The 22,203-nt window shown below is 35.3% G+C and overlaps 1 protein-coding gene across 1 annotated transcript; it reads left to right on the plus strand.

The window, feature by feature from the left end:
* Nucleotides 1-5,510: 5,510 nt before the first annotated feature.
* LOC111393056 (NDR1/HIN1-like protein 13) lies at nucleotides 5,511-15,341 on the plus strand. The gene is made up of 2 exons (XM_023018457.1): nucleotides 5,511-5,945; nucleotides 15,174-15,341. Exons 1-2 carry the CDS (start codon nucleotides 5,511-5,513, stop codon nucleotides 15,339-15,341), a joined length of 603 nt encoding a protein of 200 aa, XP_022874225.1.
* Nucleotides 15,342-22,203: the final 6,862 nt, after the last annotated feature.

The following is a 22,203-nucleotide window of genomic DNA, read 5'->3' on the forward strand; positions in this document are numbered from 1 at the left end:
CTGGTAGTTTTATAAGGCTAGTGAAAGCAATCTGCTATAGATAGTTACTACTTATCCTATGCTTATCTGCTTGTAGCTCTTAGTTGTAATTCATTTGATTTGAATCCTTACTACACGAAGGAGGAATCTAAGAGCAAGAGGGCTAACTACTATCCTCGTCGCAAGAAGATGACGGCAACTTGGGGAGAAAGGATCACGGGATTAGTGACCTCTTACGAGGACTATACTCATTATGTAAGCGGTAATTATCGATCCCCTATCCCTAGGGAATGTTGGGAAGCTCATTAGCAAAAATGGGATAAATTCCAGTTACAGCTAAGAGGAGGGGATGAAATCCCATATTTCTACGTTTACTATTAAGTATGAAGAATATGATTATGAAACATAAGATGATCGAGGTGCTGCCGAGGAACTGAGGGACCTTCTCGAGCACAGGATAGGTAATTGAGAGATAGAGCTAGCCTATTCGTTATAGGGAATCAATGCTCCGGACCGAATAAAGCTTACCTACGGCACCTGGCTTTCTCCGGTGCATATTAGCTTAGTTGCGCTTACGCGGCCGGTTTTGCTTCCTCTCTGGCGGCCACTTTCCTTACCTTACCCCCGCTACACTCTCACTCCAAGATACACCTGCTAAGCAAGATGCATTGCGATTTCCTCTTTTGTGCACGTACCGATGGCCTGGCTTGTAACCCAGACAGTTCACCTAGCAGGGCAAGAAGCGAAGTGTTACCGATCTTACTTGGTTTACTGAGCTATTCGCTACGCCCCTTAGTGCACACTGGAGTTTCACTTCTTCCTCGAAAGCATGGCCGGACTGGAAAAGGAACCAAAGGATTAGACATGGTCCTCGCTAGGATCCAACTTCCCGCTATATCCGACAAGCAATCAATCAAGTAAACCAGTCAGTGCTAACCGGGTCTTTAAGTAAGCAAAGTCGTGAACAGAGAAAGATCTTAGGGCGATCTCGCATTGCTGCCTCACAAAGCCCTTCCTTCTTTAGCGAGAGTTCCAAAGGCGCACTGAAATATATAATTCCTAAGCCGTAGGAGGAATTTCTTCGTAAGGGCGCACAAGGCTTTCTTGTTGTGTTGGCATATCGGCTTACGAGAGCGAAACCGAGCTCGGGATCGCCTAGGATGTTTGTTCTAGTCTTGTCCAGGGTTAGAGAGAAAGTTGACTTAAACGAGTTGGGTTCGGCTAAGAACAAGTTCGTGTTGGTCCTTCGGGCGCTAAGAAGCTATTAAACTAAGTAGCTCCGCGCCCACAATCTCTCCCAGCTGGATCACTGAAAGAAGGATGCGACAAATCATCACTCGAGGCCTCAGGCCAGAGAATAGAGGTTTTCTCAACTCTTTTTGGTTGAATGAATTGGAGAGCTTGCTAGTGAACCATAAAATCCTAGCCAAGTGGATGGCCGGTGTCTAAGACAGGGCTTCACTCGCAAGGATAGGACATTCGAAAACATAAGAATAGGGATAGCTTGAGCTACAACTTTCAAAAGCACTTCCTTACTGTCTTTAGATAACAACTTTCATTGCCCGCCAACCTTGCCTTCTGTCTCTCTGTTTATTCGTCTTTGATTGCGCAGGAGCAGTGTCCGGGTTTCCACCAGCCGAAGCCCCTGCCGCTTTCCCTGAGACTGGTGCCTATTCCCATGAGAAGGAGGACACACAAGAGAAGTGGTTTTTCTACTATCCGCTTGCTTGAACGGCTTGATTGAGTATCTTACCCAAAAAGAAACCACTTGGAACTGAGTACCGAAACTTGCCTACTGTCCCAACACAAGGCAAACCTTTCATTCATCGGGCTAACACTTTGATTTATGAAGGCAAGTCGAGAAGTCAAGCAAGGAATAAGATAGCTTCCCCTGAGAGAAAGAAGGGACTTTTAAGCGCAGAAGCCAAAGAAAGCCTCTTTACCTAACTTTGGCTGGTATACGAGTGGGAACAGGTTCAGTTCAAAAACCATATCTGTCTGTCGATTTACAAAATCTATCTCTGTTGGGAACTTTTTATTAACCCATATTTCTGTTAATCTTTCGAACCCTGTCCTTTGCTTGAATTTTTTTCTGAGTGACTAGTCTTTCTTTCTAGTGCTGTGTGAAGCATATTACGTGCTTACTCTTGTTTTTTGTTGGAAGAAGACTGTATATTTGTGTCTGTTTTGTTTTTCTTCGCTTATTGATATCTCTTTTATTTGCTCATCTATAAAACCTCTACCCATCACTCTACCTTGACCTGAGAACTTGATTTCCACGTAATCTTGGTAGGACTAGGCAATTGATCTTTAGAATTGCTCTCACAATTTGTGTTAGTTAAGGTGTACATGTTCAGTTGTCATTGCTACCCTCATGTATATGTTACTATATTGCCTATAATATCAAAAATCTTTGCTTCTCATTTGCCTGTTGTGATCAAACTAATATTACTAAGTGTGACTTGTTTGATTAATAAGATGGCCACCACAAATTTTGAACTTGGGGTCTTTAATGGGAAGGGAGATTTTCCCATATGAGAGAAAAAAATGATAGGGGTTTTAGTACAACAGAAAGTTTCTAAGACTATAACTGGAAATTTTCCTGCAACAATGACTTCTGAGCAGAGAACTGAATCTACCGATTTAGGATATGCCTCGATTATCCTCCATTTGTCTGACCAAGTGTTAAGAAAGGTAGGAAAATTGGAAAATGCTAAGGCTCTATGGGAAAAACTAGAAGAATTGTACTTGGTGAAATCTTTGCCTAATAAACTCTTCCTTCTAGAAAGATTTGTCAGTTTTAAAATTGATCCATCCAGAGATTTGGATGATAATCTTCATACATTCAATAAATTGGTACAACCATACCACCTCCTCCACTTCCACTTCCACTTCCATCTCCACCAAACCATATAGACATGCACAACCATATTTGACGTGCCCCCACCACTTGCACCAACTGATGCATAGTAAATTATAAATCGCAACACTAAATTGCACCTGATGGATCACAACATATAGAGACACAAAGATCGTTGTACCACCAGGGGTTGACCCACATGGGGTCTTGTGGGGTCAAATGACCTCATAGCTTTTTAGATTTTTTTTTTCCAGCTGAAAACATAATTTTTTGCCAGGTCTGCTGCCAATAGCGAAGTGAGCCAACCCAATTAATTTCCCTAACCCAATGCTCAAAAAGCTCAAATCCTAAATCTATATCCATATCACATGATCCATATTCATTAGTTAGTCCATAGATATATTATATAATCTACCGATTTCTTCCCAAAGTGCAAGCACCGAACACAAACAGCAAACTATCGATTTCTCCTTTTTATTCATGATACGTTGTTGGAAAAAAATTTCATTTTTGACTCCATAGTTCGAACTGTATGGGTCCGCCCTTGTGCACCACCTCAAATCAGTAAACCACCAACATCTCATGCCTACCCTTTCTTCCCATATGACAGTCCAAATCTCGACAGAGACATGACAAGACTAAAATCTGCTACCCCTTTTGACGTTCACCCACTAAACATGACAAGTTTGAACCCATTTCAACTCCTTCAAGATCAGTTTGCTTCCAAAGTAGCAAATATTGGTGGCGCCACCGCTGTCAAATGGGAAGTCAAAAATTAGGTGTATGTAATTTTTTTAGCTTATTTCCTATTAAAATTTAACTATGGTTAGGCTTTTTGTTAGAAAAGACTTATAAACAAGAAAATATTACCTGCCAAACAAAAAGATGCAATTCTACAGTCAACATAGAATAAACCATCTTTTTCCTGCCTTATCGATGTACATGTCGTTTTCTTCGAGTACCTAGTGAGAGTGGAAATGTTGAATGTTGAATTAGCAAGGTTTTACTATTCATTCGGGGTCACATCGGCCCTGGACGAACAGGGACAGGCACCCAACCAGTAGGGGAAGCCACATGCACCCCTGGTGGATTTCCTTCTGGCCTTGGTTTCGTATCTTGGTTGGGATATGGGGGGTTGGTCTTTTGTATTGGGCTGCCTTCTAGCCTTTCTCAGCACTGTATCCAAGTCTTAGGCTACCTTGGAGCCTGGTTCTTGTGCCTTATATTGATAGATATTGGGCTTGATTTTTCATGTTGATGCCCTATTTTGACTCTTGGGATATTTTATGGTGGGCTTTTAAACCTGTCCAGTACCAATTGGAAAACTGCATATGCCGTATGGTGCTTGGTTATTTGGCAAATGTCCGTTTCATTAGCTCTTGGGCGTTCTAATCTAAGCACTTTCCATTGAAGTATCTTCAGTCCTAGACTTTAGATTAGTAAACTTTTTGCATTACATTTTATTAAATTTATCCAGTCGGTTGAAAGTCAATTGTACGCCTCTCTAAAATTGTAATTTATTTTCATATTAATAACATTCCCACCTTCGGCGTGGTTTTCCTAAAGAACAGGATTAATATGTGCGAAAGAGAAATACATGGGACAAAGATCGACTTATTCACATGTGCAATCATATAAAGAATAATACTATTTGTAATCGCTCTATATGACCTGGATGTGACAGTTAATAATTCAATGGGTAGGACAAAAAAAATAACACATTAATATATGAAATCACAAATCGTCATGTGTGATACCACGTAGGGCAACTATCATAGTGAACGACTATGAATAACATTACTCTATATGAAAAAGGTATTCCTTAACCTTGTTCTTGGTAGTTATGATAAGTTATGATTTCTTATACTTAGCATCTGTTTGTCTCCCTTTAAAACAAAACTCTTTTAATTTTATACTCATAATTCAAAACTTTTCCATACTTTTTAACCATATATTCTATTACAAAATCACTATTTAAAACTCTATTTTTTCAAAATAATAGCAATCAAACATGGGCTTAGCCTCTATGGATACCTAATACAAAGGCACAACTAATCTATGAGTATGACAAAGTTCGAATATTGCTCCACAAAATTTGAATGATATAACTGAAAAATACATATGTTGCTAAAAATTGAAAAGTTTGAGATCTAAATGTCAAGAAATAAAGCTCTGAATTTTAAATACTACCTTACAAATTTGTTGGGGACCCCACTTGCAATTCCCTATATATTATTAACCAGGGAGGCACCAGGGCATAAAGTTCATCCAAGGCAAAAACTTTAATAAACTGCAAAAAAAGGTAGATAGAGCACACGAGAGTCTGTATGTACCGCATATTGAGTGCAAGTTTGGCATCTCATTTCAAGTTTAACTAAGATAGCTTCACTCTTAGGAAAAGAAGATACCAAAACCTTCCCCACCAATTACACCCAAGAACGCTACAATTCTTTACCTTCCCAACTTCTGTTTGTTTACTCTCCCTATTCATCTGAACGAAATATTAATATCCTCCCTAAGAAGTTCCTATTGATATCACCTCCTCCGATGCCATAGTCAGTATTCATATAGAATATATCGGAGTTTTTGTTAATATCTATATCAACGTTATATTCCGATGCCACGGATAGTAGTCGGTCCTCAGAAACGAACTAATTCGATCATCTGGTTTATGGCTATAATTTGTGCGATACTAGCGGTGGCAGTGATCATAGCTGGTATCATATTTTTCGTCGGTTACCTTGTCGTAAGGCCTAAGGAGCCTCGAATAAGTGTAGCAAGTGCACAACTCGACACCCTATATTTTGATCAAACGAGTTTGCTGACAGTACAAGTTTCAGTTGTGATCAAGGCTGAGAACGACAATGCCAAGGTTCATTCGAGTTTCTACGACATGAGTTTACTGCTAAGCTTTCTAGGGGTGAAAATGGCCTATTTGGTTGCTGAACCTTTTGATGTGAAGGCAAATAGTTCGGTTGAGTTCAACTATGTACCTCAGTCGAGTCCTATTCCATTGAATCCCGATGATGCTGAAGGGGTTAGCATGTCTTTGAGGCAGAGAATAATAACTTTTGATCTCAAAGGGAAGGCCAAAACCCGATGGAGGGTAGGTCCAATAGGTTCAGTTAAGAATTGGTTGCATTTGGAATGCAAACTCCGTTTGCCAATTAATGGAACGAAGATATTCCCAAGATGTAGTTCGAGGTCGCAATAATTTCTTTTCTAGAGGCGGCTCGATCCAAGTTTGTCCACATGGACCTTCCTCCGCAAAGGAGGGGACGAGGAGGAAAGCTGCAGGCCGAAAAGCTTCGACCCTTGTTTCAGGGCACAATATTTTTTTGTGCACTGTCTCATTGATTTGATTTCTATTGCTATCTTCATATTCAAGGTTTAGAGTAATAAGATTTGGCATTTTGAAAAAAAGGAAATACAAACTCACGATATCTTGCCACGTGTGCATTCTGTCACCCAGGTTTCCACCTGGGTGTGCAAGTAACATTTTTCTTCTTATTTACCAATCCGTCTCCAAATAATTAAATTTTTTTCCTGGATGGGGTTGGGGGGAGGGTTGCTCCTTAGGGGTGGTAGCTATAAAGGGCATCCATATTTAAAATAGAGTAGAAATATGAATTGGTTTTTCAAGTACGTATAAATAAGTCTAGAATATCTTCAATAGTCAGCTTTCGACCATTTCAAATGATTGAAATTAAGATGGCTATGTTCGAGATAGCATATCAACGGATGGAAAAATATAAAAAAAAAAATCCTTTTTCTTCATTCGAAGGTACTTTTTTATGTTATAAAATATATAATCAAGATGAAATTTGAAAAGGCAAGTTAGGTTAATTATGATGAATGCGCTCTTTATAGTCAAAGAATGCACCACGTAAAGGAGAAAGCATTAAGCAAAAACCAAAAACGTAAATGAGTAAGCATTAAGCAAAAATCAAAAGAAATGCTGAAAAGTGAAAAGCTAAAGTACCTTTTCGGTAGAAGCTTTTTGGATTTATTGTGCACATTGATGAAGTGCGCTTGGCACAAGTAACGTTCTTTTTTCAAAAAGCAACTACAATTGTGCAAGTAATGGCGCCACAACTTAATGCTTAAGTTACTAAACCAATAATTGGGAATTATTGAGTTTGGTGGGAATTATAGAGTTTACTTTACGACGATCCGTCAGATTTCCATTAGTATCTTTGTCTCAAGACAAAATAGAGAAGTTTGTATGGGATCTATACTAAATGTAGCTAAAAATGGTTAAGAAAAACAATGTTGAGTATTTAAAAGTCTTAACTTCAAAAGTAAGAGAAAAATAATTAGATTACTAGTCTTCCTTTTTTTTTTTTTTTTTTTTTAAGTTCTTGAACTTATGAAATCAGAAATGTCCTTACACCAATAAATCAATTCAATAACATACTGAAAAGTCTTTTAATTATCAAATAGACATAAGATTATACTACTATTTGATTTTTTTAATTATCAAATAGACATAAGATTATACTACTATTTGATTTGCCACGTATATTCGTATAAACAAGATTAATGACTGTAAATTTTGCAAGTGTAAGAATCATGACAATTAATAATGATAAGTAAATTCAAGGACCATACTATTAGGTACTGAAATTAATCATCCTACCTTTATTTGAACGATCACTTTGAGGGGAAAAAGAATTTTTTTCTAATTAAAGCTATTGTTAAGCTTTTACAAAAGTAATAAACTAAACATATTTCCTTCAAACCATCCCCTAGGTTTGAACACGTCACGTCACTTATTTGGTTATCATCCAACTTAAATTAGACGTAGAAAAAAAAGTAAAATAATAAAAAGTACAAATTACAATGAATTGGTAATTTGGAGTGCCATTTGGAAAATTACTTCTCCTTAATCGAGTCAACCTCCTGAAGAGATCAACCTTCATTTTGACAACGTTTTCTCCATTTACTTAGTCATGTACGAAGAGTACACTAACTACGAACTTTTTTCAGTCTCTTATCCGCAACTGAACACTAAATTTTATCCAAATTTCTCTTCCTGCGAGTCTATCATCTATGTTTTCATCTTAAACTACGAATTTGTTGCCACATCAATATGTATCATCGCCTCTCTTTCAATCTTCTTATTTTTATCTCCCTAATAATCACTCCTACCCCTTTCCATCTCCCTAACATGCTCCTCCGCCTCCATCTCAACCTCCCTAGGGTTATCTCCATCGATCCCTAGTATGTAGTAGCTGTCTCAATATATCGTCATGATCACAAGAAGGTTGACATCTGCACGGCGATCTCTAATTTGAAGGAAAAGAAGACCAGTCATGAACACAAGCAGTCTCCAAAATTTGCTCCTAATGAAAGAATATAATAGATAATTAGCACCAATTTGTCCTTAGTAAGATTACAAGTTAACATTAGAAATATAGATACATCATCATCGTGCGTATTAGGAGGTACTCTCTCTCCAACTGTCATCTAGTTCTTCATCACCAATACCCAGGTATACTCTCATCCTCACAAAGATAAGCATATAAATTTGAATATTCCTTTTTAATCTCGTGAACGAAAAAGTTCACATATTGTTACTCGATCTCATCGAGAGTAGCTGTCAATGAGAAACGAACTTCAAACTATTTGACAAACAAAGACATTTTAGTAATAGTTGAAGCAACGTTAGGATGTAGATGCAAATATCAAAGACAGCCGTTAGTTGTCCAAAACATTAGCAATGCCTTGAGAATTAGGTGTAAGAGTCAACTTTCAATGGAGTCAAACATTCATATCTAAAAATAGTATCTTTTATATCTATAATTTACGTGATATGCGTGCAATAGGGGGAGTTCTATATTAGCTGGCCCAGCATCGATTATTCAGTTGGATTGAACTTATTTAATCAAGCAATAGTGTTTTGGGCTTAGGCCCGGCCCATTAGCCCCCACTTGGCCCATTTTCATTTCTCTCTCTATATGTGAGCTCTTTTACGCACAAGGTATAAAATCTCTAACCCTAGTCAAATCCCTTTTACCCATTTCTTGCATTCATTTATCTATCATCTGTGTGTTGACTTGACCATCGAAGTGTAAACGTTTGCCGAACCTTTTTCTCGACTAACGGGCTTTGCACTCTAGCAAGGTGTATTAGCGTGTCAGTGATGCTTATGTGAAGGGAAGGTCGCTGAAATTCTGTTGGTGCAAAATTTGAGGTCAACTGATTGGTGTCATTTGTGAGAAATCGGTACATTAATCATGTTATCACCACATTCAAAAAGCCACTGGAAAAAGATAATTTTTCGGGCAGTTTGTTCTATTGAAAAAGGAATCACCCACCAAAAAATGAAGAAATCTGTTATGAACAATGGCTGCAGCAAGCTAATATAAAGAAGGAACTTTCAAGAAACCAAGGTTGAAAAATCCGTCATAAAAAATAACTATTTCCGGCTATGGGTTGAAGATACCTACCATGAAATGGCAAATAGAAAAGGATTTAAAATGGAGCAAAAAGTTACTGGAGCCATCTGAAGAACAATTCTCCATCAGGGACTTTTCTCTCCAATTTGGTTAGTCATTCAAACAAAAAGTTTTAGTAAGTGCTTTATGTTCTTCTTCAGCCAAAATTTTGTCTAATGAACTAAAACTAAGCCCTTCTGTCTTGAATAAAGATAGCTGGATACAAAAGACATCCTAAGTAACCTACAATTTTTTTCACTCTTGAATAGAACTCATTTCTGAAGATCACCCTCATGAAAACAATTAGCCATGCACAGATTCCTCCACCTTTTCCAAATCACAGTCTCATAATGAAAGGATATAGTGAACGGATTATGCTATTCGTTGAGGGAATTTACCAAAATGTCATTTTTTTTGAAAATGCACAAAAAACTTTGATGTGCACACAATTTGTACAAAAATGTCACTTTCTTGTTGTCAAATATTTAAATTACCCTTAATTTGACCTTTTTTGGAGCATTTAATGCTCCTTCATGATTGTTTTTCAAAACAATTAATATTGTGATTTGATTGATTAATTTATATATTATAATCATTGAATATATGAATATTATATTGTAAAATACGAATTTAGTTAATAAAAATGAATATAAAATCCTTCAAAACCCTAGTTAACATAAAAAAAAAAACAAATTTCTTGTTAAACAAACCCTTATTTCATTCATCTTCTTTATCCATTTTCTTTTTCATCAAGAAGATATTATTTCATCCATCTTCTTCATCTATCTTGAAAGGTTAGAGGTTAGTTATTACGAATTGTTTATATTTTTATGTAATAGCTTACTCTTTTTAAAATGTTAAAAACAACTTGATAATCAATACTATTAATCATCATTGTCTTATTTTTTTTTATATTTTTGAAGGAAAAACATACCAAAAACATTTAGGAAAATGTGAATAATTCCATATTTAATGAAGCATTCAGTCATTTATTTCTGGAAATAGATTGTGATGTTGTACTTGAGAAATGATTATAAGCATTAATGCTACCAAATACATTTGAAGCTTCTCGGCAGTTCCGACAGTTGAACTGTCGAACTCGACATTTTAACTGTCGAACTCGACATTTATAAATTGTCGGGATAGTTAACTAAACTGTCGAATTGGACAGTTGAAAATTCTTGACACCCTTCATTTGACCTTGTACTATTGCATAAGTTTAAACATTCGAACGTGTATTGCATAAGTTTAAACATTCGAACGTGTCACTTCCATGATATTATATAATTGATATATTGATTGCGCATTATTCTTATTGTTGTAATCCCAATATTTCAGGTATGAACAATAATTTGAGATTGATCGTGTCGCACGGGGGAAAGTTCGTTCAGGTGAATGACGAATGAAAGTGGACTGGGACCAGACCACTTCCATTTTAGTGCCGAGCAGTATTACACTACCGGGGCTATTGTTACGGTTGAACGAGAAACTTGGTGTTCTCGATCCGCGCACAAAAATGAAATTAAAGTTCAAAGTTTCGAACATGAATATACCGCCAGCCAAAATATTCGAAGATGAAGATGTAAATTGGTACGTATCAGTTCATAAGGAAACTGCCATCTGCGTGACGACTTTGGAAATCGGTCTGCCAAGTGTTGAAATGGAGAGGGATACAAATTACAGCCAACAATTATTCCCCTACTGTGTTGTACATTGAAATCTATTATAGTACACTTTTGATTATCATTATTGCTTGCAGTCGTTATTGATCTTTGGATTGGCATAAACATTAAGATCATCATGTTGATGACCTGCAGAACATCCCGACAGTTCACATGTCGATCTCGCCAGTTGTCTTCTGTCATTCTCGACATATGACTGCAAATGTCACACAACCATGGTAATAGTGAATAAACAACACGACAGATAACAACAAAGTTACATAACTGCCACATGTAATAAGAACAAGAAAAAAGTACCTAAAATAATTTGTTATAACTCAACTTGAAGCACTCCAACTATTCTGTTGTTGCACAAAAAAAAAATCATCCACATCATTCGAAAACTGCTATCACTCCATTGTGTACGACATCTTTCATTACTCTTCATGAAACACGGTGTATGTTCCCCAATATTACTACAAAGCAAAGAGAACAATTAGACACTTTGACTCAGTTATGCATATGAATATTAGAGATGCGAGAGTGTATTGTGTTATTTTCAAAAAACAACAATTGATCGGTTTGCCCCAAAACGTACACTATGATGAGCTAATATATTTAAAAATAGAATGTCTATTACCAAAATTCAAACCTGAAGAGTACATTTATCCTCTCAACTCTACGCCCATGTCTAGGACAATGCTCATGAAGTAACTTGTGTGTAACTAACATATCTCTCAATGCTATTTATAACCAACTCCAAGGAAGGAAGCAATTATGATCATTCACTACTCAACTACCAAGTCCAATCTCTAAGTAAATTTGAAAATCAATTGGTATGATGGTTCAATAAATATCAACTTGCGGACATTAATCCCCCCATTTCTTCATAAATACTAGGACATTGTGACTCATAAATCATGTGTACAATGGCTTCTTATAGTTTCCTGCAAACCACATCTTCTCATATGCAAGTTATTGGAAGCATGGTTGTAATGCTACAGTTTCCCACTTCAATGGCTCATCATCTTTACCCACATCAAGAAAAAAAAATATTGGAATAGACATTAACTCATTTGTAAATTAGTTGTACCATGGTTTTCATGACTTTAAAAAGAATATTGGAATACACAATAAAAAACAGATAATTCAAGTAACCAGGCTACAAATTATCAAACAACCGTGTCCACGCTACGACTAGGTTATAGAAATGTAGTGTTCAACACAGAAACATAAATAGTTTGTAATCATGATAATTGACGTCTTTCACCACCCAAACAAATGTATTAACTGTCAAAAACATTTTTATGTACACGATCTTGGCCCACGATCGAATGACGTGACCATTACACGTACTGTAGAGTAGCTCCACGACCCAATTTAAAAAATAATCTACTACTCCTTAGTATAAATATTTTTCGTTAAAAATCACAAAAATTTCATCTGTCAATGTCACATAAATTTCACCAACGGATGCAAAATATTATACATTAAGGGAAAACAAAATGTTCTTCCATGCAACTGCCCCAGTCACTATCTATCGTTGTAATGTAATCCTGAATGCACCATTGTGAATGTTGCTCTTTCTTTGACAATGTAATTGATTGCTTCCATCTCCCATTATTTCCATAATGTACGCACCAACACTTTCAGGAGATGTGAGCCCACAACAGTGCATTCTCCAAAACAAGAGGCTCGAAATCCATGTCTCTTGTGATGAAACAAAAATGATTACGTCAGACCAAAATATTTCAAACACACGTGGATGTCTGGATGAAAAGAAAAAATTAACCACATATGGACAAATCAATCAAAAAATTGCCCATATTAGCATTCATACATGTTAATGCGAAACATGCGTGCAATGTTCGGCTGAACCAAAGTTCCACTTGCGGAACTAAGCTGAGGAAAGGAAGATTTCCGACAGTTCATTTGTCGACAAGTTCATTTGTCAAGAATTACTGAGACTAATTGTCGGGAACTAAGTTTTGCATTCTCCAAAACAAGAGGCTCGAAATCCATGTCTCTTGTGATGAAACAAAAATGATTACGTCAGACCAAAATATTTCAAACACACGTGGATGTCTGGATGAAAAGAAAAAATTAACCACATATGGACAAATCAATCAAAAAATTGCCCATATTAGCATTCATACATGTTAATGCGAAACATGCGTGCAATGTTCGGCTGAACCAAAGTTCCACTTGCGGAACTAAGCTGAGGAAAGGAAGATTTCCGACAGTTCATTTGTCGACAAGTTCATTTGTCAAGAATTACTGAGACTAATTGTCGGGAACGACAGTTCAACGCGATGACATTTCTCTACTGTAGTGAACTTTCGACAGATAAACTCTCGAAAAATCTACTCTTGACCTATTATTCAATAGCTACTTAACTCCATATTTGAGTAGAGCGAAACATTAAAACTACAAGTATGCTATCAAGTGTCTATCAAGATTTTCACCCAAATACAACGAATACTACCACAATATATGGACTTGCAAGTGAAACCAACGTTATTTCTCATACATTAAGTGACACATATAGCAACTTAAACATTGAAATAACCATTCAAGTCATGGTTCATACTTCTTATGTGCAGGGTAGAATGCATAATAAAAAGATAAGAACTTTTCGGGATGAGACTATTGGGAAAGGCATAATAAAAATGTATAAAAATTTTACCCCAAGGCCAACACTATACAATGAATGTAGAAAAATTTCCTCCTTTTCTGAAAAAATTGCAAAAAAATAAAGAAAACACCAACCTCAATATATCAGTTATGGTCTTCATCGGCAGTGGAGTGATTGACGACGGTCGTCGACGGCTGGGCGTTGGACGATTTGAATGCCAAGGGAATCTCGCCTTTCGTTGGTTCGTACGACGGAGGGGAGTGAGTTCACCAAATGCTTTTGGTGTTCATCGGTGGTGAAAGAAGGAAATGTGTGAGAAAGAGGACGATTCCAGTGAGAAAGGAGAATGTGTGAGAGAGAGGAATGTGTTTCAACAATGATTTCTTCTTCTTCTTTGCATGGGTTATTTCACTTTCTTCACTAATTTTTATTTTTACTTTTTATTTCCATCAATGCATTTAATACACTGAAAGTTCACAGTTTTTGTACAATTTTGGAAACTATTAGTCAAATCTCATTTAATTAGGACATATAGGGTATTTAAAATTAGCTTTAAGGGCAAATATGTCTAAAATTGTCCAAAATTGACATTCTTGCAATGTAAAAAAAAAGGGGCATTTTTGTAAATACAAAGCCAAAACTTGACTATTTTGATAATTTCCTCATAAAAAAATTACCCGTGCCTGTTACATAAATTTCCAACTATAGCTTCACAAATCGGCATTTTGGTGAGATCCTTGGCCAAAGATTGAGTTTTTGGAAGAAGCCATTCTCAATCAAAGCTTTTATTAGCCAGATGGAAACTCTGAAAGGAAAGTATTGAGGCAGCCATGGTGTCATAATTGCCTTTGACTCCGACGAATGCCAGGCAATCACCATCACCACAAAGAACGACAATGCAAATTTCTAGCCTCCTCTTTTTTCTTTTTTCTTTTTTTTTTCTTTTTTCAATTGTGTTAGCTGTCAACATTAATTTTTTTATATGGAAATAGGTTGGATGGTAACTTATTCATAAGGTTCATGCCTTTTGTGGGAAAAAAACAGACGTTTTCGGTCTAATTGGTACTTTTTCTGGGTGTGAATTAGCCCTTGTTTGATGGGCATTATTTTGAGAAAATGAAATCTTTAATAGTGATTTTTTTAAAAATGTGTGGTTTAAAAAAAAAGTGTTCAATTTACGTGCAAAATATTTTAATTATATAAATGTGTGATTGAAATGAGTATGAAAATTAAAGAGATTTGAAATAACAATTGTCAATCAGGGGCTTAATTTCATCCACTAAAACAAGTTGGAAAATGTGTTGATTAGTTAATGGGCTTTTGGAAGAAATGGAAGCTAGTTGGTAAGCTTCAATTGGGTTGGCTAAATGTTTATGTAAAGTGAAAATTACACCCAACCCTAGTTTTAACCTATCCAATTCAAAATTAAGATTTAAAGGTTTTATTTTCAAAAATCAAATTTTAAATATTAATAATAATATTATAAAAATTAAATTATTCTATATATTCACCTCACCATTATCTATCCTACCCAAACCCAATTATTTCCATCTTTCTTCTTTCTCTCTCTATACCTATCTATTCTCTCTATCCTACAGCCTCTCTCTACGACTCTGTTGGAGCCGATTTACGAAGAGATCTCTCTCTCTCCCCCAACTTCTCTCTTCTCTTTCCATCCTCTCTCTATTGGAGCTGGACCTCTGAGCGAAGAGGCGTGCTTCTGCGATGATGCGAAGCCACTCTGGGCTATTTGCAGCGTCGCATGAGGTGTTGCAATGGGTCTTGGTGGCATAAGACACTGGAGAAACCAATGTGGAGATTACAATTCTGTAGATTCATATTGAGCTCATAGTGGCGACAGCGACAATTTGCAAATTTTTGGTGGAGGTAGTGTTGTGGAGATAGAAATAGAGAAGGTGATAGTTGTGATTTTTTGTGAGATCTGATGGTGAGATGGTGGTGGCGATGGTTAAGTTGTGGATCGACTGCGGTGGTGATGGCAGTGTTGGTGGTAGTCGTGGCCTAGACTATAATAATTTTGAATCAGATTTTTTAGTGGTGGTGGTCTTCGTGGTGGTGATACGGCGGATATGGGTGGTGATGGTGATGGTGATGTTGGCTAATGTGTTTGAGATGATGGTTTTGTTATTGGGAGGTGGTAGTTGTAGTTCTAGTGAGCGCGATTTCGGTGGCAATATAGTTGGTTACAATGGTGAGGTGGTGGTTACAAATGATTTGGTTGATTGTGACTAATAGATTGGTTAATATGTGACCAATTAACGATATATGACCCTTAAATTATGATAAATAAATAATGTGCGACCTAAAAATTTGTCAATTTGTGACCAATCATTGAGAATATACAACCTAAACATAATTTGTGGTCAATTAATTTGATATTTTGTGACCATGGAATATGTTGTGACTTATGAAATTTGTAACCAAGGAATAATATATGACCTATTAATTTGATAAATTTGTGATCGTAAAATAATTTGTGACCTATAAAAATTTTAATTGTGAATAACAAATTATTTATAACCAAATAATTTGATAATTTGTGACCAAATTTGTAAAATACAAAATAACGATGATGATGATGATTCATAGAATAAAATTTCTTGTTTTATATGCTATATTTTTATTATTTTGGAAAGTTGAGGAACTAGAGTGACATATACATTAAATTCTTTTAATTTTGGGTTGAATAATTAGATTTTGATAGAGCAATGGTAAGTATATTAATATTAGGCTCGTTGGATAGCTCTTATTTAATCAAGGATATTAGGCTCTAGAAAAAGTTAATTCGAATAAGCAAAGCCTAAGTTATTAAAATTTAAAGAAGTTGTCATTAAATATTATTATTCTTCTTCTTCTTTTTCTTCTTCTTCTTCTTCTTGACTTGTGAAAGTTTGGGCAGCCGCATGAGTGTTGGGATTGAGTTAAAGCATGTTGTTTTATTTGATTTGGATAGAAGTTTTGGATAATTTGGATTTCCACTTTCTATAAGACAATTGTCCTATATTTAACCATTTATGCAATCGATATTCTCCATAGAGTAAGGTTAGAGAAACCACAACTAAGAGAAGTCATATTTTTTTTCATATAATATAATTTTTTTAAAATAGGGTAGCTGGCTAAAATAAAGTTGGAACGTGATTTGGTTTTGTCTGTTCAAAATTTTATTTGATCTGACAAGGTAGGATAACAGGATGCCGCTGATTTTTATCTCATTTAAATTTTTTTTTCACGTTGTTAAATTATTATGCTAATGAAAGTTAAAGATATGATATGATATGTATGTTTAGCCAATCAGTATAAAAAATATGATATTTATTGAGCTCTTACTGATTTCTAAAGATATGATAACAGTATATTTTTTGACAATTGTTGTAAACCTTCTATTTGAAATTGCGCCGTTATTCACAACCTACTGAGTATTTTCATATACCCACCATTTTTCCCTCTCCCTCATAGGTTAAAATCGATCATTGGTTGGCGAGTGATCGGTCACGGTGCTAGGATATTTGGAATTAATAAATTAAATTCAGTGTAACACGACTATAGATTTTATCTTCAGCGTTTATTTTTGTTGTATTATGTGGATTGTGTTATTTAGGGTTTGGAACAAGTTTTATTGGGTTATATTTTATTTAATATTAGTTTTACCAAAAATTTATTGTTGTGACGTTTGATGTGTTTATTTAATTTACAAAATCAATAAGATATTGCGTATGAAAATCCTCGTTTATTTTTTATAATTAAATAATATAGAATTATTCTATGTAATTGTGAGTAAGCTACAGTTACATAATTTTATATATTTATTGCATGTCATATTAAAATTGCCTACTTTTAAATTTTAAGATGTGCACGTTTTTCCTTACTAAATTTATGATATATGTTATAAGAATATAGGTATAACATGTTAGACTTTGTACTGGTATGTGACAGATGACTTAATATTAAAAATCTTTTAGGAAATGGCACTGCCTATACACACAAATTTGATGCATAACTTATTGCGATCGGTGCAAGGGTTGAGCAAACAGAATCAAGCACCCTCACAACAAAAATGCGCCGCCACAGCAAAATACACCTCCATTTATCCCTAGAGCTGTCTCAATGGTTGAACAGTTTCGTAGGTACAAGCCTCCTACTTTCGATAGTGGTTCCAATCCAATGGCTGTCGAGGATGGATTAGAGGTGGAGCACATCTTTCGATACAATGGCACAGAAGGTACTATGAGTAGAATTCATGTTTGTTGGGGCAATCAATCACTAGTGGGAATCTATCTCACACACTAAGACTGAAGAGCGGCAGCTTATCCTGCTTGGGAACAGATTAAAGATAAAGTGATGGTAAATACTTTCCATAGGCTTTGAGAGACTTCAAGGAATCAGAGTTTCTATAGTTCAGACAGGGAGACATGTCGATTACTGATTACGAGAGGCAATTTGAGCAACTCTCAAGGTATGCCCCGCATTTGGTAGATATAAAAACTAAGAAGATAAAGAGGTTCAAAAATGGATTACACCCAAAGATTGACATGATCATTATGTTTTATCATTTCACTTCATATCGTGAAATGTTGGAGAGAGCTCATGATATTTCATATCAGGTGTCTACATTTAAACAATCTGCCCAACAGAGCAAAGAGTCATTATGAAAAAGAAAGAAGAATGATCAGAAGAAGGACGGACGTAATTGGCAGAATAGAAGACCAAGCATAGGATTTTGTATTAGTGGGACAAGTGTGTATATTAAACATTGTCCTAAGTCTAATAAACTCCTCATGGCTGAATGCTTATCAGGGAAGAACATGTGTTTTCAGTTTAGTAAATGGGGACACATTGTTTTCAACTGTACAAAGCCTCCAAAGAAAAAAATGATATCAAGACAAAAACAAGAAAGGGAAAGCTCGAGTTTTTGCATGGAGTAGGATCCGAATGTGATAGTGGGTATTTTATTATTATTTGAAGTACCTGTTTATGTTTTTGATTTTGTATTCTTCGACGTTAAGTCTAACGCTATAATCACAAAAACAAGTATTCTATTATTCTTTGATGTACTCGCTTATGTACTTTTTGACTCTGAGACTACAAATTCTTTCATCTCTGCATCCTTCATCACTAAGTTTAAAATTGCATGTGTGAAAATGGATAATACGTTAGAGGTTAACATTCCTTCATGATGAACTCTTTGCACAAATTAGATGACTAAGGTTATGAAGTTAGAGATTGACGAAAAGGTACTATTGGCGGACTTGTACCTTTTAGAGATAAAAGATTTCGATATTATTTTAGGCATGGATTGGCTAGGACAAAATCATGTAACCATTAGATGTCATGAGAAAGAAATGTTATTTTATCGACTAAGACAGGAAGAATTCCATTTCTTTATAGCAAGGTTCAAGTCTCTACATCATCTTGTATCAACTTTAAAGCGAAAAAGATGTTGAGAAATGAGTCATGTCACGAATTCCTAGTTAATATCATTGGGTCGAAACATATAAAAATAGTCGTTAATGATATTAATATTGTGTAATACTTTGCAAACGTATTCCCAGAAGATCTATCAGGCATCCTACAAGATAGATAGGTAAAGTTTGCAATCGACTTGGTCCCCAGAGAGCACCAGTTTCTAAGGCCCCTTACAAAATGGCACCAAAAGTACTTCAAAAATTCAAGTTATAGTTGGAAGAGTTGGTGGAAAAAGGTTTCATTCAACAGAGTGTATCTTTTTGGGGCATTCCAGCACTTTTTGCGAAGAAAAAGATGGAAGTATGAGGATATGTATTGACTATAGAGAATTGAGCTATCTGACTATCAGAAATAGATACCAGCTCCCAAGAATAAAAGATTTATTTGACCAAGTTAGGGGTGCAATGGTGTTTTCAAAGATGGATTTGAAGTCGAGTCGGGTATTATCAACTAAAGGTCAAGGTAAGATATATATCGAAAACTGCTTTCAGGATTCGTTATGGACATTATGAATTCACTGACAAACCTTTTGGTTTGATCAATACTCCAGTTGTATTTATGGATCTCATGAACTGAGTGCTCCATTAGTATTTAGATCAATTTGTCTAGTATTTATTGATGACGTACTTGTGTACTCCAAAGATAAGAAAAAGCATGAGGAACAACTCTAAGTAGTACTTGAAACTTTGAGGAATGAGAAATTATATATCAAATTCAAAAAGTGCAAATTTTAGCTTGATCGTGTGGATTTTCTTGGTCATGCGGTTACCGCTCAAGGTATTAAGGTAGACTAAGTTAAAGTGAAAGCGGTAACAAATTAGCCTAGACCGACCAGTGTGGATGAAGTTCGTGGTTTCTTAGGGCTAGCTGTTATCATAGGAGATTTATTGATGGTTTTTTAAAAAAATAGCGTAGCTGATGACTCAGTTGATTAGAAAGGATGTGAAGTTTCAGTGGACAAAAAAGTGCAAAAAACGTTTTCAGGAACTCAAGTAGAGATTAGTCTTAGCTTCTGTATTGACGATACCTAAAGGTTCGAATGAGTTTGTAATTTATAGCGATGTCTCCAAACAGAGTTTGGACTGTGTTATGGTTATGCCTCAAGATAATTGAAGCGATATGAACATAATTATCCAACACAACTTGGAGATTGTAGTGGTAGTTCACGTCTTTAAAATATGGCATCATTATCTCTATGGTGGGAAGTATGAAATTTGTACAAATCATAAGAGTCTCAAATACTTTTTCGCATAGAAGGAACTTAATATAAGATAGGAGAGATGGTTGGAATTAGTGAAGGATTATGACTATACAATTCTTTACCATCTGGTTAAGACTAACGTAGTCGCAGATGCCTTAAGCAAGAAGACAGGATCACAATTAGTAATTTAACCCATAGTGCAAGAATAGTTGATAAAGAAATTTGAGAAACTAATATTGGAAATCATCACGCCGTCGACTCAAACTATAGCGAGAATAAAAACGTTTATGATTCAATCTACTCTTCACAATTGAATGAAGGAAGCACAGGATAAAGATCCATTTCTGCAGAAGATTAAGGCTGAGGTTGGTACAAACAAACGTAAAGGATTTGAAGTATTTACAGATAAAGCACTGACTTTTAAAAGAAGAATGTGTATTCCTAAGAATACAATCATAAGAAATAAGATATTGGAAAAAGCAACCTCCACACCCTTATGATGCACATCCAAGCAGTATAAAAACATATCAAGATCTTTGAGATACATTTTGGTAAATAAACATGAAAAGATGAATTGATTTCAGATAAAGACCCGAGGTTCATATCAAAATTTTTAAAAAGTTTGTAGGTAGCCATGGGGACAAAACTGAAGTTTAGTACTACTCATCATCCACAGACACAGACGAATGGATAATAAAAAAGAACCATTCAAACTCTTGAAAAATATGTTAATGACGTGTGTTTTGGATCTTGACAGTAGTTGGAAGACACATCTGTCGTCAGTGAAGTTTTCTTACAGTAATAGTTTTCAAGCTACTATAAGCATGACCCCATATGAAACTCTTTATGGTAAAAAGTGTAGATTCCCTATCTATTGGGACGAGGTTGGAGAGGATATAATTTTTTGTCTTGAAATCATTAAATGAATAGTTGAGGCAGTTAAGAATATTAGAACAAGAATAAAAACAGCACAAAACTTATAAAAAAGTTATATCGATAGTAGAAGAAATGATTTGGAATTTGAAGTGGATTATAAACTTTTTTGAAAGTAACACCAATGAAGGGTTTATTGAAATTTGGTATGGAAAAAAAAGTTGAGACCATGGTCCGTTGGACCTTTTGAAATTCTTCAAAGAATTGGTATATGGCTTACCGACTTGCCTTATCACCTAAACTCATAGGAGTTCATAATGTGTTCCATGTTTTGATACTCATAAAATATGTTCATGATCCCAAGTATGTGGTAGGTTATCAGACATTGGAGGTACAAAAAAACTTATCATATGGGGAAATCCCAACGATGATTTTTGATAGAAAATTGTACCAATTAAGAAATAGAGGAGTTCTCTCGGTCAAGGTTCAATGATGAAACTAATGAATTGACGAGTAAACTTGGGAGAATGAGTAAGAGCTTAAAACCAATTATCCAGAACTCTTCGATAGACAAGATAAATTTTTGAGGACGAAAATATTTTAAGGAGGTGAGATAGTAAAATCCAAAATAATAATAATAATAATAATAATAATAATAATAATAATAATAATAATAAATTCATAGAATAGAATTCTTGTTCTATATGCTATATTTTTGTTATTTTGGAAAATTGAGGGATTAGAGTAATGCATGTATTAAATTCTTATAATTTTAGGTTAAATAATTAGATTTTAATAGAGCAATAATAAAAATATCAATATTGGGCTTGTTGGATAGCTTGTATTTAATCATGGATATTACGCTCAAGAAAACGTTAATTTGGATAAGCGAAGCCTAAGTTAATATTGAAGTTTAAAGAAGTTATCATTAAATATTATTTTATTATTATTGATTTTGACTTGTGAGAGTATAGACAAGCACGTGGTGTTGGGATAAAGTTAAATAATATTGTTTTATTTGACTTGGATGGAAGTTTTGGGTAACTTGAACTTCTATTTTCTATATGACA

Source organism: Olea europaea, chromosome 4 (assembly GCF_002742605.1).
Source record: "Olea europaea var. sylvestris chromosome 4, O_europaea_v1, whole genome shotgun sequence".
In the NCBI taxonomy this organism is placed as follows: Eukaryota; Viridiplantae; Streptophyta; class Magnoliopsida; order Lamiales; family Oleaceae; genus Olea; species Olea europaea.

Coding starts and splice junctions, on each gene's coding strand:
- LOC111393056 (XM_023018457.1), top strand. CDS start 5,511: ATGGCTATAATTTGTGCGATACTAGCGGTGGCAGTGATCATAGCTGGT. Junction 5,946..15,173: donor AGGCCAAAACCCGATGGAGG/GTAGGTCCAATA, acceptor TCTATCCTACAG/CCTCTCTCTACGACTCTGTT.